The following is a 22,177-nucleotide window of genomic DNA, read 5'->3' on the forward strand; positions in this document are numbered from 1 at the left end:
CTGTTGACGTAGTTAGTTTTGGAGACGGGGTGGGTCAGGGTGGTGGTAGGATAGATCAATCATTGCACCTAAGGACACGCAATTTCCCTGGGGGAAAGTTTCAAAGTGCCTTATACTGATCAACAGGTTTACCTACCCTACTTTGTTGTATTGTGAGACAACAAAGACAACGAACGGTACTAACTCACTGGGACCGGATCCAGCATTCCATTAACAGCAAAAGATATGGGGGTCCTAATTTATTAGGTGCAATTTCTTTGCACTTGTGAATTTTGCAGATATCTACTCACTGTCTGCTTGAATCCGACAGCAGTGTGCTGAGGGGCCTTCCTCAGGGCGTTGGTTAAGGTCCTCCTCGCTTCAGTGTATTCCAGCTGGATGGCCTTAATGCGACCTAAAACAGAATAATGCATACAAGGTACTTAAAAAAATAAACAAACACAGAGTGTACACATATATTACCATAGCCCCACTTCCTTTATTGTTCCATCAGTCCTCATTCTTGGTAAATAATACTCAATTCGACAAGCTCCCCCTCTTTCTAGGGTTTGCCGGGAATAGCAACACTGGAATTGATTAACTATCTACTGAAGCACCCAGGGTTCTAATGCGTATAAATGCCACCAAAATGTTTGAGTTTTTCTGTGTTACTGTGTTGGAAATCTCAACGCTATTTGAAATGAAGAGAATAGGCTCTATTTTAGAATAACAATTTGAAGAAGCTGAAAATTAAAACCAGCTTTTGAGGTTTCCGAGGATACCGTGCTGAGTTAAAAAAAAAAAAAAAACAAGTTGGAAGCTGCTTGCACTAAAAAGAGGTATATCTTTTTTAGAATAAAAGGAAATTACCTGATCTGATGGGGGTGGTGGGGAGTTAAGAGAGTTATGATATCAGTAAAAGGGTGTTGGAGGCGGCACGTTCTCGTTGGCTGAGGCGATGCCCTAGCCAGGCAGAACCTACAACTCCTTCCAAGGGTGGGTGATTACACTCACTGTATAACCTGCGGTCACCCTTGGGTAGCTTGGCAAAGAGCAGTTAGCCTTATCACAGGGGCAATGTGTAAAGCAATGGCACAGCACAGCCACACAATAAGTACACTGAACATCACAAACAAGACTTAACACAAGATGTATGTAAATAAAGTTTGTATTAAACACACACATTAATTAATAATACCACATGAACACCATATAAATCTAGGCATAAATCAGTCAGAAATATCACCAATAATACGAGGTCCAACAGTGTTAATACGAAATCAGCAGAAGGTACATGTGAGAAAATAATACTTTTCCTCCCCACATCCACATGTGGTACTACCACGTTGGCAGCACAAGACCCACCCAATTCAATATGAAACAGCTGTAGGATGTATCCTGGTTCACAACGTTAGCAGCAATGTACAGATACAGAGAACTATAGCACTTTTGAAATAGCTCTGCACCTAGGCAGCACCAGTAAACGTCAGTCTCAAACACAATAGTATATGTGCACGGTAATGCAGCCATGCAGTGACATTAAACCCATATACTCGCTACTCAGTACCATGGATGTCAGCTATGCTCGCCTACAAGAACACACTCGCTTCCAGCACCCTAATGTGGTGCTCTGACAATCGGCAGGTGAAGTGTAAATGAGTTTGCAGACCCCTTTTAAACCCAAACCTTCCTCCACCCTCTAACCAATTACCGCACCCCCTCAGAGTTAGTATTGAAGCAACCCTTCCCTGATACTAGGCCGCTCACAGCCAGTGGATACACTTGGTCAAGATCCCGGGGCACAGGTACAGGGGAAGGAGGAGAGAATGGCTTATCAGTGGCACACAGCCAAGCCAGACACACCATTTCACAGATAGCTGCAGATTCGGCACCTCCCAGGACAAGAGGCACCACGTCTGCGGCGCGATGACTTGGACTGCCCAAGGCGTCCGGGTTGCACATGAAGGGTTTACCAGTTCCGTGCCCTCCTGGTATGGGGGCACATGGTCTGGTGCTCAATGATCTAAGTAGCACCAGACACTGTGGAGTGCAAATGCAAAGTGCTCAATGCAGGACCTCACTCAGATGAGACCCAATGTCGGGTGCGTGATGACTTGAGTCGCACAAGAAAATTCTGCTGCACATGAAAAGTTATCACTGCTGTGCCTCCCTGGAATGAGACACCACGCCTAGCACTAGGCACTTCTGAACACACAATCAGTTCCCGTTCCATACCTCCCAGGAATGTGGCAAAACACCAGTGTGCGATGACCTCGGTCGCACCAGACCAATCTAATCACACCCACAGGCACACCAGTTCAGTAGTACCGCAGGAGGTAGATTGCAACACTGCTCCAGGTATGCTCCTCAACTCCCCAGGTCACAACCAGGGACATGGACACCGCATGCAGTGAGTGTGCAGTCAGTGGTCACACAAGAGAAATGCAGCACACTCAACAATGGGTCCAGCAGGGTCCCGCAACAAGCAATGCATTCACTATCAATTAAATGCTTCTGCCTGAAATGGCCAACAGTGAAGGGCCACACTTCTGGAATGCTACCAAGTGGAATCTAGCAGACAACAGCTGCATAAGAGGGCACCGGTCTCCAGATAACACGGTAGACAGTGTAGGTCTCTCACAGGAGGTCTGTGATGTCCCTGAAAATCCACACAGAACAGGGGTCAAGCCAACAAGTGCTTGGAGAGCACACTTCATATTGTCACACTGCAGCAAGCAGGGTGCCCTGGCCAGCCACGATGCAGGAAGGGTGCACAATCCCTTCCGAGGACAGTAAATACTCCTGTGGACAATAGATTCCTCTGGCATTGTGCACCAAGCAGTACAGGGACTCCATCCTGCTCTCCAGCAAGGATATCTCTAAATTGGTGGTGTGGTCCCCCTAGTTATATTGAAGTGGGCCTTTAAAGTTGGGGGTAGTTCAAAGGGGAACCCTGTATCTCCCCTAAATTTCAGTCATGCCTGCCATGGGATGTAGATCCTTATCTTTAGTGGTGCCATGATCTGACTCCGAGAGGCCAAGTTTCAAAACCTTTCTCCAACATATCCAGCCAGGCCCTCAGAAGGCAGAGGTCTGTCGTTTTGGTTGTCCACGTTTTATAGCCGTCGCTGGGGAATGCACCAATGTGTTTTTCCCCAGCAAAATGAAGCTTGAAGTGAAAAGGGACACAAAAGGGATTTTACAACATGGAAATGCCCACCTTCTGAAGTGACGTTTCCAAGGGAACAGTGACAAAATCACCTTTACCACTGGAAAGAGTTTGTCATTGGGAATCTAATGATGGTAAACGTCATGAGGCTGCCCCACTTCAATCCACTATTGCAGCTAGGATTAATTACAAACTTTCCCCCACAGTAACATGGGCAGAGCAGCCCTCAATGGCAGTGAAAACACACATGGGCATTCTTCACTCCATGGGCACATGTGCCCTGACGCACTCACAAGCCTGCAGGGTCAGGCTTGGCACAAGCTTTGAGAAAACCCTTAATGTGCAAGCGCGCCATAAAGACCTGCTGTCTCAGGCTCAGTACATATATAAAAACCCTCACATGCAAGTGTGCACATACTGGCGAGTTGTGCCAGTCTCAGTATACATATGAAAACACAAATGTGCACAAAAGGTTATGCCAAGCTAGGCTCAGCATAAACACAAAAACACTGATGTGCAAGTGTGCACATATCTGCAAGTCATGCCAGACTCAGTATACATATGGAAGAACTAATGTGTAAGTGTGCACATTTAAGCAAACCATGTTGGGCTTAGTATATACTTGAAAACATCAGTGTGCACATACTGGTAGGTGCCCCTTCCCAAAAAATGTAGTGGGAAAGTACCCAGGGCCATAATGCATTCAACAGGATCTGCAAAGCCGCCTGGAAAAAAGCAAAAACGTTTCGGGAACCACTATCTCCACGTTTCAGGTCTAACACGAAGGGTGTAAGTAAGAGAGGCACATCCTTACAGCTCATATATAGTTCTGGTATTTTTAGAGGATTGGAGAAGCTCAGGAGCACTTTTAGAGGCAGCTCATAAGTGGCCCTTGAAGGCAACTACACAACTCTTTGTCTAAACCTCCTCGAGTGAAAGGAAGATACTTTTAGCCATTCAGTGTTATAGGAGAAGCACATCATTGCAAGGATCAGGAATAAAAAAAAACTTTCTAAAGAATCACCCACACCTCACTAGAAGACTTTTTTCAGTTTGTGAGAATTTCTTGCACAGGATCCACTTTTTTTACTGAATAAACTCTCCAGTATTAGTCTCAACTTCATGATGTCAATTATGGATGGAGCCAACAACGTTTTTTTTTCTTATTTTAAATTTTCCTGACATTACACAACTATATGTTCATGTAAAGTGACTACAGGGAATCCATGTCAGAGATAAATAATCATGGGGACTGTGAAATTGCCACGCAGAACATCAATTTACTAGCTGTGAAACTGCCTCCTTAAGAAAATAAACTAAGAAGCACCCAGAAATCATCCCTTAACAATACAAGCTAAATGTTCATCTTTTCAATGCGATATATCCCAGGAATTTATGATTTTCAGATAAAAGTAGAGATAACAGTCATTTTTGACACATGAAATACACCTTATAAGTGTGGATCCCACTTACTACAGAAATACAGAGAAGGTTAGGATAAAATCTACTAACCTGTATAATATAAGTAACGGGCCCATTCATTGTTGTTAGCAAGTTCTGGAAATACTGACTTGGAGACTAGCTTTTCTGCCTGGTCATACAAGTTGTAGTGAAGGTAGTTTCTGAGAAGTAGGTTAAGGAGAGTTGCCTGGCCATCTGCATCATGGCGGAGGGTGGCTGTCCGCAATCGGGCATGCAGGAAGCTGTAACCAGGTGGAGAATATGAGAGGATAAGAAAATATAATGTAATAAAAAATGAATGAAAAAAAAATAAATCAATCGCCCAAAAGACAAAACAATGATTAAACAGCACAACAAAGTAACACGAAGTCCAAAACACTCTCAAACCCATTACAGTTAACGTGAAGTTATACACAAAACACCATCCTACCTTCGGACTACATCAAGCTTGTTCAGGAACTCATAAATCCGGGAGTGGTAATAGTAACATTTGGCAACCACCAGATCTAATGCACGGCGGTTTTGGGGACTGATTTTCTGCATCAAGTCATCTGAAACTTTCTGTGCCTGAGGATAAGGAAAAGTAATGAAGGTAATCCAAATGTGAACAATCAAGATACCACAACCCCATTCCCAAGCATGTTTCATCAGTACCTAGCCTTCTAAAAAGTGCACCTCTAGGATCTTCCATACTGTCCAAATATCTCCTATTTGTAAAGCCTCCGTGGTCACTCCCAGTATAAAAAAAGGACTTCTGTAGCACTGCAGTAATGGAGGGCACTACCTGCACTGGGGCACTGTCTGAACAACATCTTGATCCCTCCACTGCAAAGTGTGAAAAAAGTATTGCGCACCCCAAGAAATAAAGCAACATTGAGTATAAGAAATCTTCTACTCTCCTTCTCTTCCCTGAAACCCAGTATGGGTGCATTATTGCACAGATATCAGTTTTCTGGGGATCAGCTTTAGCAGTATTCTTCAGAGTCAAACTCAATAATAATAAAAAGTCTTCTGTTGCATGTCATTATTCAGGACTCTCAGTCACATCATGGTTCCCTATATAAGCAGACATAAACTTCTGTTATGTACATCTCTAATAAGGGGAAACAACTCAAGCTTAGCAAATGCAGACCTTTCCTGTTCACTGGTGTCAGGTCTGGTATTTATCAATTCATTTTTCCACAGGACACTCCAAGTCATATTTTTGTATTGGTTTGTCCTTGTTTTGTTGAGTATATCTGCATACCTCATTCAAAGAAGACATGGGCTCATCACGACTTTGCGGTCTGTTCCAAAGACCGCCGAAGCTGCTGTCGCCAAAATACTGCCAGTGCTGGCAGTCTTAAGACCGCCCTAATACAACTGATCTCTGACTTCTGCCCGAACTCAGGTGAAATTCCAAAACCAGCCGTGCTGGCAGTTGGCGGTGCAGAGACGGTACCGCAGCGCCAAAAAGAGACTGCACACCATATTACAACCCGTAATTTGGTGTGGTGGTGTCCAGATGGCGCGGCCCCGCCGGCGGTGGAAGCGTCAGGACCCGTCCCCTCCCGGACAACCTCCTCGACGGACGAGGTAAGTGGATCGTCCGACAGGGGAGGGTGTGTGTGCATGTCTGCGTGTGGGAATGCGGGCGGAGGGGGGTGTTTGTGGGTGCGTGTCTGTGTGTGTGAGTGATTGTGGGTGGGGGGCGAGTGATTGTGGATGGTGGGAGGGCGTGCGTGTAGGGGGTGAGCGATTGAGTGCGATAGAGCAGATGGAAGGTGTGAGTGCGTGTGTATGTGTACGTAAGGTGGGTGAGTGTTTATGTAAGTGGACACGGGGTGAGTGTTGTGTAAGTTGACACGGAGAGTGGGTGAGTGCGTGTATGCGGTGCAGAAGGTGAATGTATGCGCTGGGGGAGGAGTGTGTGAATGTATGTATGTGCTTGGGGGTGATTGTATGCATGTGCTGGGGGAGGGGTGTGTGAATGTATGTATGCACTGGGGGAGTGAATGCAGCATGAATGATTGTTTGTGAATGTATGTTAGTGTGAATGGGGTGTATGACGCGAGAGAGTGGGGGTGTGTTTGTGTATGGGAGTATGTGAGTGCATGTGTGCGGGTAAGTGGACATGTGTGCGAGTGTATCCTGGTGACATGAATGCTTATTCCTGTTGCCAGGGTGCAAGACCGCCAGCTTTTGCAGGCAGAAAAATGCTGGCGGTCTCCCCCCTCATGCTACCACTAGCGGTATCACGCCATCCGCTGTGCTGGAGGTGCTCACCTCCAGCTCCGCGGAACGTGGTAATGTGGCGGGACGGGTGGAGGCTCGGCGGTTTGGCATCTGCCAAACCGCCAAACTCCTAATTTGGCGGTAATCACAGCTGGCCTGTCGGCAGTGACACCGCCACAGCGGCCCTGGCAGTCTTCGGACCGCCAGGGTCATAATGAGGGCCATGGTGTGGAACAGGGGTCTTCAAACTTTTCTATAATTACAGCTATTTATCTTCAATGAAAAACTATTTACTAATATTAAGTCCATCAGACAAGATTACATTAGTGGGCGCCATATACAAGATTACCAGCAGTGACCACCTCCAAGCATAAGGCACAGTTGCCAGCAGTAATGTAACAAAAAAGTTATTAGTAATAAGCCTCAACCCCACATGATTTATTACTCCAATATCAGCTGTAAGTATATTTTTTATATTCAGAAACTTTTCTCCAAACATCAACTTTTGTTTTGAGAAAATACCCATACTGTCGTCTTGAATATACTATTTTCAATGTTGGTAAACATATATTAATTCAACCAATCAAAAAGCTTATAATTTAGTATACTGGACTGCACACATTAGATCAACTTCCCAGTAGCTAAAGAGTGACCATTAGCTAAGGAGTTGCTTGCTGAAGACGCTCGCTGTGGATGGTACTAAATGGTACCCATCAGTGGCTGAGATGAGAGGAGAATACAACCACAAGTTAGTGCTTCTTTACCTCCGAGTAGCGTTTGGCATTCATTAAATACACGACCAGTAGAAGCTGGAGATAGGTTTCTACTTCTGGCAGAAGAGGGGATGCAGCAGCCTTCCCAGTGCGGGGACGGAATGGCAACTCTCCTTCAGTGTCCATGGGCTTACAAAGAAAGAGGAAATGTTTGATCAGACAAGAACAAGCTGTGCTACTTACACAACAGCCATCCTCTGTTTAGGGGATGTAAAATGAGCTGTGAAATAAAATACTAAACAGAGAAAACACAAACTATTTCATCATGTTGGTTGTGCTGCTGCAGTTACTGATGACATCCAAATAAAATTACACTACAAACCAACCAATTAATGTCCACCTCCTTCAAAAAGCACAGCCAGAAGAAGGCAGTCTGAGTGATGTGATCTTCAAGCTGTACCTGCCATACCCTAAACGTTCTACTAATAACTGCCTCTAGTAAATACACCAGGATGGACTGGTAAATTCACTTGAGAGCGAACATTCATAGTCTCCTCTTTCAGAAAGTCCAGCCGAAGATCTGCTATCCCGATATGTGACCTGAAACCCCAAAGTCTTCCAAAACTTATCACCTTCACAAAGCTGTTCAACTACCATAGAACCTGTTTTACCACACCATGGCATTCTGATGATCACTTCCTCCAGAAAATTTCAGTTGGTAGTTTAAAACAGTGGCTTAAATTCATGTATAAAATGTTCACCAGTGTTTACATACTCTGACCTTCTGAAACCTCAACAGGATGTCATTAACCGTGTACCTAACATGAATTTCACGTATTGCTCAGGTTTTCTCATACTCACCTCTTCCAGAAAGCTCAGCAAGAAGTCACGCACTGTGCTATTGGATGTGAAAAAGCCCTGGATGGCCTTATGAAGGACATTGAGGTTGAGTCTGCGAGATGTGGAAGGCAGTGCACGGAGAGCTCTGAGGACGAAGCGTGGCTCTTTCCCAGACACTGCCTTCTCGATCTGCTTCACATGCTCCTTAATATCTGTCAAAGAAGATGAGGAAGACGTTATACACAGTGGTATCCTTTTGGTATATTTATCGTTTGAAACCTCATACCACCCAATTGTGACCGAAAGTATCTGTCTTTGTAACCTGTGTCATAATTATTTATCAACGTTTATATATGTACATGGTGCAAAAGTCTATTAAGTGAGAATTTCCCCAACTGCACTCTTCCAATTAGTCATGTATTTACGTTTGGCTTTTTCAACTGTAAACTGAGACAAGTACCACTTCTTCCCCCAAAACCTGTGATTATCCAACTACAAAGATTTATAGTGATTTTGTGATTCATGTACGGTTATCTGTGCTTATCTTTTATTGTCCATTTTTAACACTACCTTAGTTTTTCATTTTTACACTAAAACCAGACAAAAATATTTGTATGTATTCTTCTATTTCAAGGACTCAAGATGAGGGAGCCCATACACTATTTCTATCTCGAAATACATCCATTTCAAACATTTTCCCTTCCTTTATACCCTTCTTTAGGCACTTCAGATTGCAGTCATATTGATGAGCTCACTTTAGAGCGATATACAGACTTATAAGGAAACCTCCAAACATAATCAACTTTACAGTTAGCATAGGTTGTCTGACTCGTACTGTTGGAGCACTCCCTCTGCTAAAGTTTTTGGCACTATACCTCACTTTGGGCACAATACCTATTCTTGCTCAATGCTCGTTTTATGGTTCTAAAAAATGATGCTGCATATATCATACATGTGTCAGTATAACTAGATGTTGCTACAAAAATGGAAAAAGTTGTTATTCTCACAGTAATATGTCGGGCTGCAGTGATTTATAGCAGCATGAACATAACACATGGTGTCATTTTATACTCATTGTATGAAACACAGGTACATCAGGCTTGATTACACATCTTTTCACATAGAATTGTGACCCTATAAAACGGCTCCACTCATGTCTGAAACCAGACATTATGGGTCAAAATGTGAATGCTCATATCTTTCAACAGATCATAAAGATATCGCAGGTTATTCGTACCCATAAAGATCTGTTGCTGCAAAAATGCATTGAAAGGGGAATTTTAAATGTGTTTTTATTATGCCCTAATCCATTTTTTCCACTCACTTGTCACTGCGCCATATCCCATACCAACCTATGTCATGTGTTCAATACGCCCTAAGTCATCATTCGTCCGTTATGAAACAACACAATAACCAAAAAGATATGCATGTGGAATAACAATATTATATGTCTTTGGTTTTGACTACACGGACACTCTCTCTTCTTTGTCATTGAAGGATGTATGGTTTACTGATGTTCCTAAACAGCAATTAAGCAATGAAATACTGTAAACAACTTCTATGGGAATCCTGCCTTATTCAATCAGTCAATTACTCAGTTCCAATTAGGAATACTGAGTCCATCTTGTAATTTGATAATAAACATGAATAACACGATTGAATTTGTAGGCCAAAGACATGCCAAGTTGCGTTCCAAATTGAACAAAAAGCTAGGGATGAACTAAAGCAGTCAGAAACGCTGGGGGGGGGGGGTGATAGAACCCGACAGAAACGTTAGTTTCTGAAACAAGTTTTTTCGAGCATTCTCAAACAAGAAGCTCCACATAGATCCACAGAAAGTTTAAGACATCAAAAAAGCACCCATACCCAAGCACCCCACTCATAGGCATCACTGACTACTGAATCTGGAAACCTTATTTCAGTCACTACAAAGCCTCATGAAATCGACAACAGTGTAGAACTGGCAGGAGGAACATGAGGACGGTTATTGTAACAACAAAAAAACTCACCCTGAAATATGTTGTAATGCACTATTTTGACACTCAAGCAAAGACAGAACTGACTGTAGACACTAGCCTTGTCGGACTGGGGGCAGTATTTGTCCTTGAACACTAGTAGGACAGATAAAATCACAGCTTTTATGAGTCAAGGATGTGGAATCTAATAAAATATCTACTTGTCCATGGGACAGGTTGCCTCTTAAATCTACTTGACCTATAAAATTATCTACTTGTCCCTTTGGTGCCATGTAGTGTGGCAACAAATTATGGAAGCAACCTCATTATGTAAGAACTCTGATAATAGCCTCTCTGATTATGGCAGGGCTACTACTATAGTAGGGCTTAAATACTTGCAATTTCAATCCCTTTTATAGCAGTTTCCATATTTTGCCACCTTTCCGCAGATGTACATACTGGTGCTGGAGAAAGCAGTAAGCAATAGTTCCAGGGCTGGAATGCTTTTGAGACTGTAAATCTACTAACTTGCATGTTTTAAGGATTTTCACCAACTCCTCTCTAACCTTTTCCTACCATGAGAAAGGTTGGAAATTTACTCCTAACAATGGCAGAAGTAGAAGTTCTTTCAGGGTTAGGAAAAAAGTGGTTGGAGGGAAAGTGAATTTGTAAACGCTCAATAGATTTTCACATGAGCAAATCTACACATGCATATTTGCTCATGCTAAGATACAGTTCACAAGTATTTTCTAGGAATACGGTTCCTGGTCTACTTCTTTAAGTTCTTGTGAATTCATGAAAGCCACTAAGTAAAAGACATTTGACTTTCTTTAAGAATTGGGTCCCTAATTAAGTCTGGCGTTAAAGATTAGGGGTGTGGAATTTAATAAAATATCTACTTGTCCTTGGAACAGATTGCTTTTCAAATCTACTTGTATTGAAAAAAAAAAAAAAAACACTTGTCCTTTTGGTGCCACGTATTGCAGAGAAATTATGGTAGCCCTCTCATTATATAAAATCTCTGATACTAGCCTCTGTAATTATGCCAGGGTTCGTACTATAGTAAGGTTTAAATTCTAGCAATTTCCTTATTTTGCTACCTTTCCACCGATCTACATACTAGGGCTGGAAGTAGTGTTAAGCAATAGTTCAACGGTTGGAATGTCCTTTTGAGCCTATACAAATCTACCAACTTGCATGTCTTAGGGGTTTTTGCCAGCTCTTCTCTAATCTGTTCTCATATTGAGAAAGGTTGGAAATTTACTCCTGACTAGGGCAGAATTAAAACGTCTTCCAGGGTTGGTAGGGATAGTGACCTTATAACACTCATTAAATTTTCGCATGAGCAAATCTACATGTCTATTTGCGCATGCTAAAAAGCATTTCACAAATATTTTATAGGAGTCAATTCCCTGGCCTACTTCTGTAAACTCTTGTGAATTCATGAAAGCTGTAAATCTGCTCTAATTCAAGGACAAATACCATGGGTGCACTTTTGTGACTTTCTTTAAGAATTGGGCCCCTAATTAGGTCTGGATTTAACCAAGACCTTCTGTTTTAAATACAATTGTCTATCTATCTATCCATCTATCAACTTCACTTCTGCTCTTTCACAAGGATTATATAGCACACAAAGTTTTTGTGCTCAGTGCCAGGGGCTATTGTGGCAATGTGTGCTTTTTGAGACCAAAATTATTATGCTATTTGCCAATGCTTGTTATAATGGTGAGGGCCTGGCAACTCCCACAAGAATAAAGTTTTATAAAAAAACATGCCAAAATGATACACGTATTGACAAAAAGGCTGCCCACCAAATGATGCTTCAAGGAAATGGCACCTAAAATTTCACAGTAGTTTAGCAAAATGTTTTTTTCCTAGTTGCATTTTTTTGTGAACATTTTATTTTTTTTAAGCAAAGGGTCATCAAACTTGCTTTTCAGCTTCTACAGATATTTGGATCTAATCAGAGAGCATTCTGGGAGCACTGTATGTAGCCTCATATTGTTCAACATTTAAAACGTGTACACCTTTTTACAAGGGAACCACTGTCAGGAGTGCAGTCCGAGTTTACAACATTTCTTTAGAGCATTCACCCTAATAAGAAAGGCTTTGCTTTAATGAACCATAAAAACAAGTTCGAACAGCATTAATAAGGACACAAATTTTACCTTTGCTGCAAACAATGCCCCCTGATCCATAATGTGGTACTGTAAAATGGCATCCAAAGGGTTTGTGCTGCAGGGGGTTGGGCCTACTTGTCCCAAGGACAAAATAAACATGAAAACTTGTTGTCCATGACCCCAAACAATATGTCCTATGTGTCGGGCTATAGGAATTCCACAACCCTGAAGATATTTTGCTTTTTTTAAATGTCTATTTCTCTCTCTATTGGCTGGCTTACTATGAATGATCACATTATGTTCTTCCACAAGGAGCATACTGCCACACAAAGTAGTTTTGTTCAGTGCCAGGAACTACTATGGCAATCAGTGGCAAACAAAACTGGAGGGGATCCCCCTGCAAAGCCCCCTTCCACTCACTCAGGGAAGATTCTGTGCTGAGGGGGACAGTGGGGTCCTTGTTACGCCACTGGTGGCAATGTGTGCTTTTTGAGACCAAAAACCTTTTTTTTCTTTTTGTCAGTGTCGGTTACAATGGTGAAGACCTGGCAGCTCCCAAAACAATAAAGTGTCACAAAAGCCATGTTAAAACAAGACACACATTGACAAAACCAAAAGACTCCTAAATAAATGTCAGATCAGTTGGCTTTGCCAGTGCGTGTTTATTTTCATGCTTCCCGTAATCTTGTAGAAAATGGTTACACTGATTTTCCATTAGAAATATTTTTGGGAAATACTAGCATGCATCAACACATTTTACTAAATGACTCTTCAAAGAAATAGCACGTAAAGTTTCATAGTAGCGAAACTTTTCTTCCTACTTGCATTTTTTTCTGAACATTTTATTTTGAAAGCAAAGAATCATCACTCTTACTTATAAGGTTCGGCAAACATTTGCATCTAATCAGAGAGCATTCCAGGAGCATTATACTTAGTCTCATATTGTTAAACTTTTCAAAAATGGGTGTACACTTTTTTTTTTTTACTGGAACCACTGTTGGTGCAGTGGGACCTTAAAATGTTGATTTACAGCGCTCACGAATGAACCATAAATAAAAGTTTGAACAGCATTAACAAATGGACACACATATTGCCTCAACTGCAGACAGCTCCCTTCTCTGTAAAGTGGCAACCAAAGGGTTTGTGCTGCAGAGGGTTGGGCCTACTCGTCCCAAGGACAAAATAGGAATTCCACATCCCTGCAAGTAGATCTGACAAACATAAAAAAGAGGTAATCCCAGGCTGAACTGGAAGCACTAGTTCACACCCTCTCAAACTACACTGTCCTCCTCACTACCCTCTGTCATTTATCCTCCAACTCCAACACTTTACACCTGCAGCCCCAACCTCCAAGCTCTGCCTCCTTGTCCCCTCCACCATTCCCTGGACTGTAGCTCAGAAGGATACTCTCTGAATAGCACTTCGACGCCTCGTCAGGGGTAGTAAGCGCTATATAAATACTATTACAATATGCCTTTCTTCTTAGTGCCCCTTACCTTCCCGGGTGCCTGCATCACTCTATACCTAGCTTCACTCCTCCAAGGAATCAGGCTCTCCCTGGAATCTCCCCGTGCAGACTTCTGCTTTCCCACAGTTCTTTTGTCATCATCATCCAAGGCCCTTCACCACTTTGCACCAGCAGTCATACTCGCCCAGGAAAGAAGGCTCTGCACTCCATCCTACTTCCAGGCTCATACTTCCACGACCGTGTCCACTCGCTACCCACCGGCTCCCACCTTCCATAGATGCATTCACGCTCCCCAAGGATTGAGGCACACGCTGCTCTGCAAATACTACCTTCTAGCAATCACTCACCACTCTCACCCTACAGGACCTCTGCCACTACGGTCCCAAGAGAAAGTGGGGCTCTCTCGGTGCTAAGCACCCCGCCCTAGACATGGATCTCACCATCGAGAGTCACGGCGTCCCTCTCCTTCTGTGGCTTCTCTCCGCCCTCCCCCGCCGCTCCCTCCGGCTCCTTCATCTCGACATCCTGGGGCTCGGGGCGACGCGGGGGGACCTCCGCTGCCGCGGGCTGCTTCATGGCGACGTCCGAGGCTGTTTGTGCCTGACTGGGCAGAGTAACAAGCCGAGTGCGAGAGCCGGCACCGGGCGTCTCTGGGCCGAGCTGTCACAGACCCCACCGGCGTCTCACAGGGAATGACTGGCAACAATCCGCACAGCAGCCAGCGCCGGCTCCGCGAGAGGGATTCTGGGACACGCAGCCCTGGGCAGCCGAGCGTCGAGTGCTCAGCGCCTGGCTAATCGATAACTGAGATGATCCACAGAGCGCCAAACCGCACAGTCTACGTGATATGGCTAAGCGGATTTACTTATATCCCAATGTTGGCATTGCTTAGAGCATTTTACATTAGCAAAGGATGAACATAATTGAAAATATGGTTAAGCTTCCTAAACGAAAATTATCGCAAAATATCAGACATTTTCCAATTCTAGGACACAAAGGCGAGGATTATGGTTTCTTTTCTTTCATTTTGCAACTCAGAAGTCATTTAAACAGTAATAAAATGCCTCAGCCAATACATTTGCTATGAGTCTTAAGTAAAGTGTGTATACTACCCAACAGACCCGATTCAGGCGGGATATTCCAGACTCTGGCTTTATTTTATCTGTCTCCCACCTAAAATTGTCTCTGCTACGATATAGGTCAGTCGGGGAAATACATTCCTCTGATTTGTTTTTTTAATCTCCCACTTTACACATTTAAAATGTTAGCATGTATGCAGTATGTTAATAAACAACAAAACACTGCAACAAATGAAGGAGGCGATGATAACAAATAGGGACTGTATTAGTGTCCAGTCCTCTTTTCTCTCCAAAATAACTGATCTAAAAGAAATAAGATGTGATTCCTCCTGTTAACTTGACCTAAAAGAGAACAAAGTGTTAAAACTATAGAATCGGGATCAACATATACTTGCAATAATTTTGCTTCGTAAGAAACTGTAAAGAGCACAGATGCTCAAAATAAGAGTATCACATGTTAAATTTAAGCCTGGGTGGGAATGAGTCTAAAGCTACTCCATTCAAGAATAAGCGCTCTTGGAGGGGGATAATCCTAATTTTTTAACAGAATTGAAAACTTTCAGATACGAAAGCTATGACATTTTGTATTCTATACCAGGACCAAAGGCAAGGATTATGCTCTTTCAAAGCTTACTAATAACCAAATTGGCAATGTTCATTGTGGGCATAAAGTAGAAACGTCTGAAAACAGACTCAGGTACCCAATCTGGACATTTCATTATCTCTTCTAGATGCATGCTAGCTATCATAGACTTTGAAGCAATTGTGTGTCTCAGTCAATACCCGCTTCGGCCATGATCCATTTTTCCCACCTAACCAGCATGGATGACAGAACCAGAGCATAAGGTTCCCAAAAATACATCAATAAACGACCTCTATCTCTGATAGGTCTATTTTCACTATGATGTGCTTCATATTCCTGCACACAAAGAATTGCACAAAGTTGGATAAGAAATCGATTTACATGATATTTGTTTATCTTCCATTGTTGAAGGTGATCCCTTCTGGAGTAGAAAGCCTATCTGAAATGTCCAATGTACTGATGTCTGAAATTCTTCTGTATGAAATTAAAAATAGCAGAACCACCAACTTTGCAGATAAACTGTTTGTTACACAAATCCTCATTTGAGGGCCACTGCTATAAGAACTGAAACACCATATTGCCATCTCAGAGCCTAGTGTTTCTTGGCTGGGTGGAAGAGTGAATCTAATCCCTCTTAAGAGTTTGCAAACCAAAGGATGTTGACCTACTGGTGAATGAGAAACGGGCACATGTCCTGCTGAGATAACTGACCTGGAATTTATTTATTAGCATGTACATCATTCTGAAATCCACCAGTTTAGAAAAAAAGTTCAAAATGTGAGCACTATCTGTGCGGGATCGAGGTCCCATTTCAGACACCAATTGCATCAGCACGAAATACTGTTATGGGAGCATGAAGTATCACCTCCATGAAGCATTGTAACTCTTGACAATACTGTAGCCCACTCATCTGAAATGTAATGAACAGTCATGTTTGAATGGTCTGGCACTGACCATCTGTTCTGGAAAGCCTCCAAACCACCCAGCACAGACTGCCATCTAGGATTACTAGATGGCGAGTGCACAGAGAGTTTACAAGTGAGTCAGGAACAACTGGCAACAGGGCTAGGCAACGGCATGCCCCAACAACACTAGGAACTACAATTATGACCTCCACAGAGGAGCTATAAAGATCAACTCCGCACCTTGTCTTTGAATCTGGGATGTCACACTGGGAAGCATGATGAAAGAGGGAAAGGCATATTGAAGAGCTCCAAACCAGTTCTCAAGGAAAGTATCTGTTGCTTTTGCCTCCGGATCCAGCTTCCAGCTGAAGAATCCAGGGAGTTTTCTGTTGAGCCTGGAAGCAAAGAGGTCTATCTGACACAGACCCCAGTAATCTATTAACCTCAGAAAGATATGTCTCTTCAAAATTCAGTCTCTAGTGTCCTGGAGGAATCTGGAGTTACAGTCTGCTACCAGATTGTTGCTTCCCGGCAAATGTTCTGCTCTGACTGTAATGTTTTGATGGAGGCAGTAGTGCCAAACATCTTTGGCTACTTCAGGTAACATCTTGGGTTTCATACCTCTCAATCTATTGATATACCTCAATGTTGAAATTTGTGCATCTTTAGAAGGATGCAAAACTTCAACTTGTCCTTTGTGAGGGGTTTCACTGGAAAATAACCTGCTAGGAGTTCCAGGAGACTGACGTGCATTTCCAGCTTGTTGGGGAACCATTTCGCCCAACAGAGTGTAGCACATCTATCATCCCATCCTTTCCTACCAACATCTTTTATATTACCATGCCTGGAAGAAAACTGAAGATTGTTCAACCATTTCAGGCCTCCTTGTGAGATAGCTACCAACTTCGTTTTTGTTTAGGATCTTCTGAGAGAGGAATTGTGTCGCCAAAAGGAAGTGCTTTGTGGAGGTGAGCTATTTTCAGTCATTGAAAGGTCCTGTAATGGATTGACTCTAGGGAATATATCCTAGCACGAGGCAGAGAAGAGTCTGGCAATCTTTGCAATGTATTTCGGAGAAGATTGCAATGTCGCTAAGGTTCTCCTTAACTTCTTTTTTTTAATTAATTTTTGAGTTAGGAAAATATTGGGATGCTCTCATTGAGTCAATCAGAGTAAGAAATGCCTCTTTTTGTATGGTCACCCCAAAGCTATGGACATATGCTGCTGGTTTTTCCACCCCAAGAATGCACTGAGGCCTGCTAATGAGACCTCAGTGCCAGTGCCCTGTCTCTTAAAACATGCCTGTTTAATTGACCTATAGCCTAGTGGTATAAGCTAACTTACCCTGAGTCCCTAGTATATGGTACCAGGGGTAATTAGGGCCTGTAAGTGGGAGTATCCCCTCAGGGACTGCAGTAATTGTTGTGCCACCCGGAGTGGGACAAGGTAAATATGTGACACCTAGTCTGCCACTTCAGACTGGTGGAGCAGTTTAAAACTGGTAATTCAACGTTCCCATTTTATACAATGGCAAAGCCCAAACTCCCTATCATAATGTTTGTAAGTCACCCCTGTATTAGGCCTATTCAGTCCTAAGTCTGCAGCATATTAGTAAAGTAGAACCTGTACTTAACTTGTTCTAGGAGTAAAAAAAACAGCAATCGTTGTTTTACTGGGAGGTAGACTGGTAGCCCCATTAGTGAATACAGTGTTACACGCTGAACACCTCAGCTGTGCTAACTTCTGAATGGAACTAGCAAATTTGGCACTTCAAGGTCTCAAGCAACTTGTTACATTAAGCCTGACTTGATGCCTAAGTCGAAATTAATGGAACTTGTTGCCACATGCAACTTTTAGAAAGCTGCCATTCTGTTGCCCAGTTTTCCAGTGGTTATTTGTTTTGGCTGGTCATGAGAGAGCCTACTGCCCACCTGGAGAGACATATCAAAGGCTCTCAGAACAGGTAACAATAGAGGCCTGCCACTGGAGGAGGCGTTGCCTCCTCTTGGCAGGAAACCACACGTGGTGTGGGCCCAAAATGCAAGCTTCAAAGGGGGAAGCCACCTTTGAAGGGCAAATGGTGAACACACTTCAGAGGGGCTTCTCTTTTGTTCAGGTAGACAGGTTGGCACGGGCCAGAGACAAGGAAACACTGGCCAACCTGTTTTTTTCATGGCCATGTAGCCCAAAGGTAGCCACACCTCTAAGGTGTGCTGCCAGGCGCCACACACAAAGGGTGGAGTGCTGACATCTTGGGAGTTGACAAAACAGAGCACTCTGAGATAGCTAGATGCCACACTTCACAAGAAGTTGTCATCAGGTGGGAGGGAACATAGTAGCCCATTGGCTAGTTCCTGTAACCTCCCTGCTGGCACTTTCTGGGCATAACAGGGGCATCCCCTGGCACCCAGACTTCAGAACTCATTTGACTGGAGAAGATGACCAAAGAAGGACTGCCCTGCTGTCCCTGGAACTGGCAAAGAAGAAGCTGCACCGAAGTCCGATTGCACCTTCTTCTCCATGAGCTAGCAAAGTAAAGGACTATGCCTGCTGCACCATAATCTTGGAGAAGCCAGTTGTCCAATCCCAGCTAGGAGCAGAGACTCCAAGAGTCAGTTGGCTGACTTCCTGTTGGCAGCACAGAGCCACAAAAGCAAAGAAGCCTCCTACAGCGAGTTGGTAGCCCAGATTATCAGATCGCCACTTCTTGCAGCCATGCAACCCAAGAGACCAGGACCTGATGCTCAAAAGCTGCACCCAAGTCTGCAGGCCCCAGGAGAGTCATTAGAGTGTGGATTGGTCACCCATAAGGACAGTTACCACAAAAAAGAAGAAAAACACAATCCGCCGCGCAGAACGACTGGCAGCCCAGTCCATGAAGTCTTCAAGGGCTGTCAAGCCCTGTTGCAAGAATCACCTCACCAGGACAGTGGACCAAGGAGTAGCCCCTGGAGGACCACCATCAGCTGTACATCATCTTCAGCTTCGTTTACCCCCTGCATCAGGAACATTCCCTAGAAGTCAATGGCAAGGGACCACTGGAACTGGATTGAAGACTACTTTCCTTGAGGAGGTAATTGTTTGTTTGGACCTTGCTGCTCCCCTTGTCTGGCTCCCTGCCAGTGTTGTTCTTCCAAAGTAAAGCTGAGCAATCACATTCTATCTTGGCAAAGGTCTCCTTGAAGAGGTTTCTAAGTGTCAAGTGCCACTGCTTGTTTGCAGATAACTAAAAAGTCCTATTTTATTATTTCTCATAAAATCAATATTTCCGGAAACCTCCAGTAGATCGTTTTTGTTGTGGTGTCCATAAATTCATAAAATATGCTCTGTTGTTTTAAATTGGTGTTGGATTTTTTGAGTGTTGGGTATCTTACTTCTTCAGTTATTTAAGTGCTGTTTAAATGCTTTATACTTGTTCCTTTGTGTAATCCTGACTGCTCAGAGCAACAACTACCCAGGGTTCAGCTAAGGTTTAACAAACAAAACCTGACTGGTCCTAAAGGGATTGTCAGTGAGTTCACATAACCACACCTTTTAATATACCCCATTTCATCACAATCGGAAATGCCAGGAACCACCATTGTTGACTCAGGGAAAACTGAGATTTCTACACATTGCTTTCAAGAGATTGAACATCATGTAAGGATGACATATGAGGAGACAGCAATTGTTAGAATAGAATACCGTCCAAGTAGATGGTCAGCTGCATCCTTTCACTCTCAGAGCTTTTGCCACCATGTCGTAGTTCACAGATTTTGATTTACCAATCTGCAGGAGTGCCACAAATCTAACCCTATTCACTCCACAGACCATTGTTTTTAATTGTAACAGAAATCACAGTAGCCCATACAGAGGGGAAAAGTGTAAGGGGAGGAGAGGGAAAACACTGACATGTGGCTTGTCACACTTCCTCTCAGGTTGCTATGGAAGTCTGTATAAAGCAATATTAGATTAGTATAAAACCTTGTATTGCCAGTATAATATACAATCCTTCTACCTAATTACCTTAAGTAACAAGTCCTCTAACCCTTTCTTATATAAACTTAGATGCAGTTCTATCACTGAAATATAGATAAACATTGATTACTATTGTCCTTTGGAATCCATGCAGTGTGATGTTCACATATGACTCTTCGAATTTCATGGAGAAATCAGTGCACAGGAGTCCAAACTGGTTTATACTTGAAAATCACCCAAAAATGACTGTAGGGAGCTGGGTTCTGGTTGCTGTAACCCCAACCCACAAGTTTTGCCTAGTTTTTAGATGCAGCTTCGACTGAAGTGCACTGGGTTCCTGCTAACCAGGTCCCCAGTGGCAGTGTTCTATCCCTAAAACAAGATGGAACTCCAAGTGACCAGGCCCTTCAGCCCTCTTTAAGTCCCTAGTAAATGGTACCCCTGGTACCTGGGGCATGGGCGCTGAAGAGGGCCCCTCAGAGTTACAGCACAACTTGTGCCACTCTCAGGGACCCAGCGCCAACCTTATGGAGACTGCCATTGCAGGCTTTGTGACAAGGTGCTAACAACATTGAAACACAACATGGCACACACTTCTGTGCCATGTCCCCTAACACACTGATTTTAATATCTGTAAGTCAGTCCTACAGCAGGCCTTCAGCCCTAAGGCAGGGTGCATTATATTACAAGTGAGGGCATATATGCATGAGCAAATATGCCCCTACTAAGTCTTTGTCGGTTCTTAGACATAGCAAGTGTATAGGGAAGCTATTTCAAATACATGTGCTGGACACTGATCACTACAAGTTCCCCAGCTACATAATGGCTTCTCTGAAACTAGGGATGCTTGGTATCAAACATCTCGTATTAATAAACCCTTAATGATTCCAGTAATGGATTTATTAATAAAAACCCACCAACTGCTGGTGAGCTCCCAGCAGCCAACCCCTATTACAACCCAACCCCGCATGGCCCTTCGCCTCAGGCTATCGGCCCCTGGAATTCCACACCCTGGGGCCCAGCATAAATACATATATTCCCCCTCCCTAGGCCGATCTCACTCCGGGGACCCCATGCCCCAGAGCCTGGCCTAAACATAAAAACATTTTGGGGGGAGGGGGCTGTTGTTAATGGGTGCCAACCCCCTCCCAAGGCCGATCATGGCCCCGGGGACCCCATCCCCAGGGCTCAGCCTAATTATTATTTTTTGTGTGGGGGGCGTGTGGTTCCCCTCTCCAACCCCTGGGGCCTGGCCATGTGACTTGGGTGACCCCTAGGGCACCCAGTCTCAATGCTGGGGACCATGGGGGATCCTGAAGGCTTTCCAGACAGCAGCTGACATGACTGGCAAATGTTTTGGGAAAATTTTGTGGAGATTCATCCACTGGCAGCAAAGCTATAGGCAAGTAAAAAAACACGTTTTCTATAGAAACTAGGTCCTAAATATAACTACCTACTGGTGGTCGCTAGTAGGTAGCTATAGTTAGGACCTAGTTTCCATAGGAAGAGCATTTTTTGTTTTGCTAATAACTCTGGCAAAGCTTGATGGATCGTCCCAACCTTTTCAAAACACATACTTTAGTCAGTTCAGATGCTGCCCTTAAAAGTTTTGGGGTGATCCGTCAAGCAGGGGCCATGAAAAAGGGGTCCCAAAACATGTTGTCCCCAATAATTTTTCAATAGTGATAGTGACAGGATTTAAAAAGCATGCAGCCAATCATGAGCGCTGGTGGC

General features: G+C 43.5%; 1 protein-coding gene across 1 annotated transcript in view; it reads right to left on the reverse strand.

The window, feature by feature from the left end:
- PSMD3 (proteasome 26S subunit, non-ATPase 3) overlaps positions 1–14,645 on the reverse strand; it is a 39,939-nt gene extending 25,294 nt beyond the window's left edge. The window contains exons 1-6 of the mRNA XM_069237422.1: positions 14,360–14,645; positions 8,398–8,588; positions 7,588–7,725; positions 5,040–5,176; positions 4,661–4,851; positions 291–394 (exon numbers count right to left, since the gene is read on the reverse strand). Coding sequence (XP_069093523.1) covers positions 291–394; positions 4,661–4,851; positions 5,040–5,176; positions 7,588–7,725; positions 8,398–8,588; positions 14,360–14,495 — 897 coding nt within the window. The 5' untranslated portion in view covers positions 14,496–14,645. The remainder of the gene's footprint in view (positions 1–290; positions 395–4,660; positions 4,852–5,039; positions 5,177–7,587; positions 7,726–8,397; positions 8,589–14,359) is intronic.
- Positions 14,646–22,177: the final 7,532 nt, after the last annotated feature.

The sequence above is a fragment of the Pleurodeles waltl genome, chromosome 6 (genome assembly GCF_031143425.1).
Source record: "Pleurodeles waltl isolate 20211129_DDA chromosome 6, aPleWal1.hap1.20221129, whole genome shotgun sequence".
NCBI classification, from domain to species: domain Eukaryota; kingdom Metazoa; phylum Chordata; class Amphibia; order Caudata; family Salamandridae; genus Pleurodeles; species Pleurodeles waltl.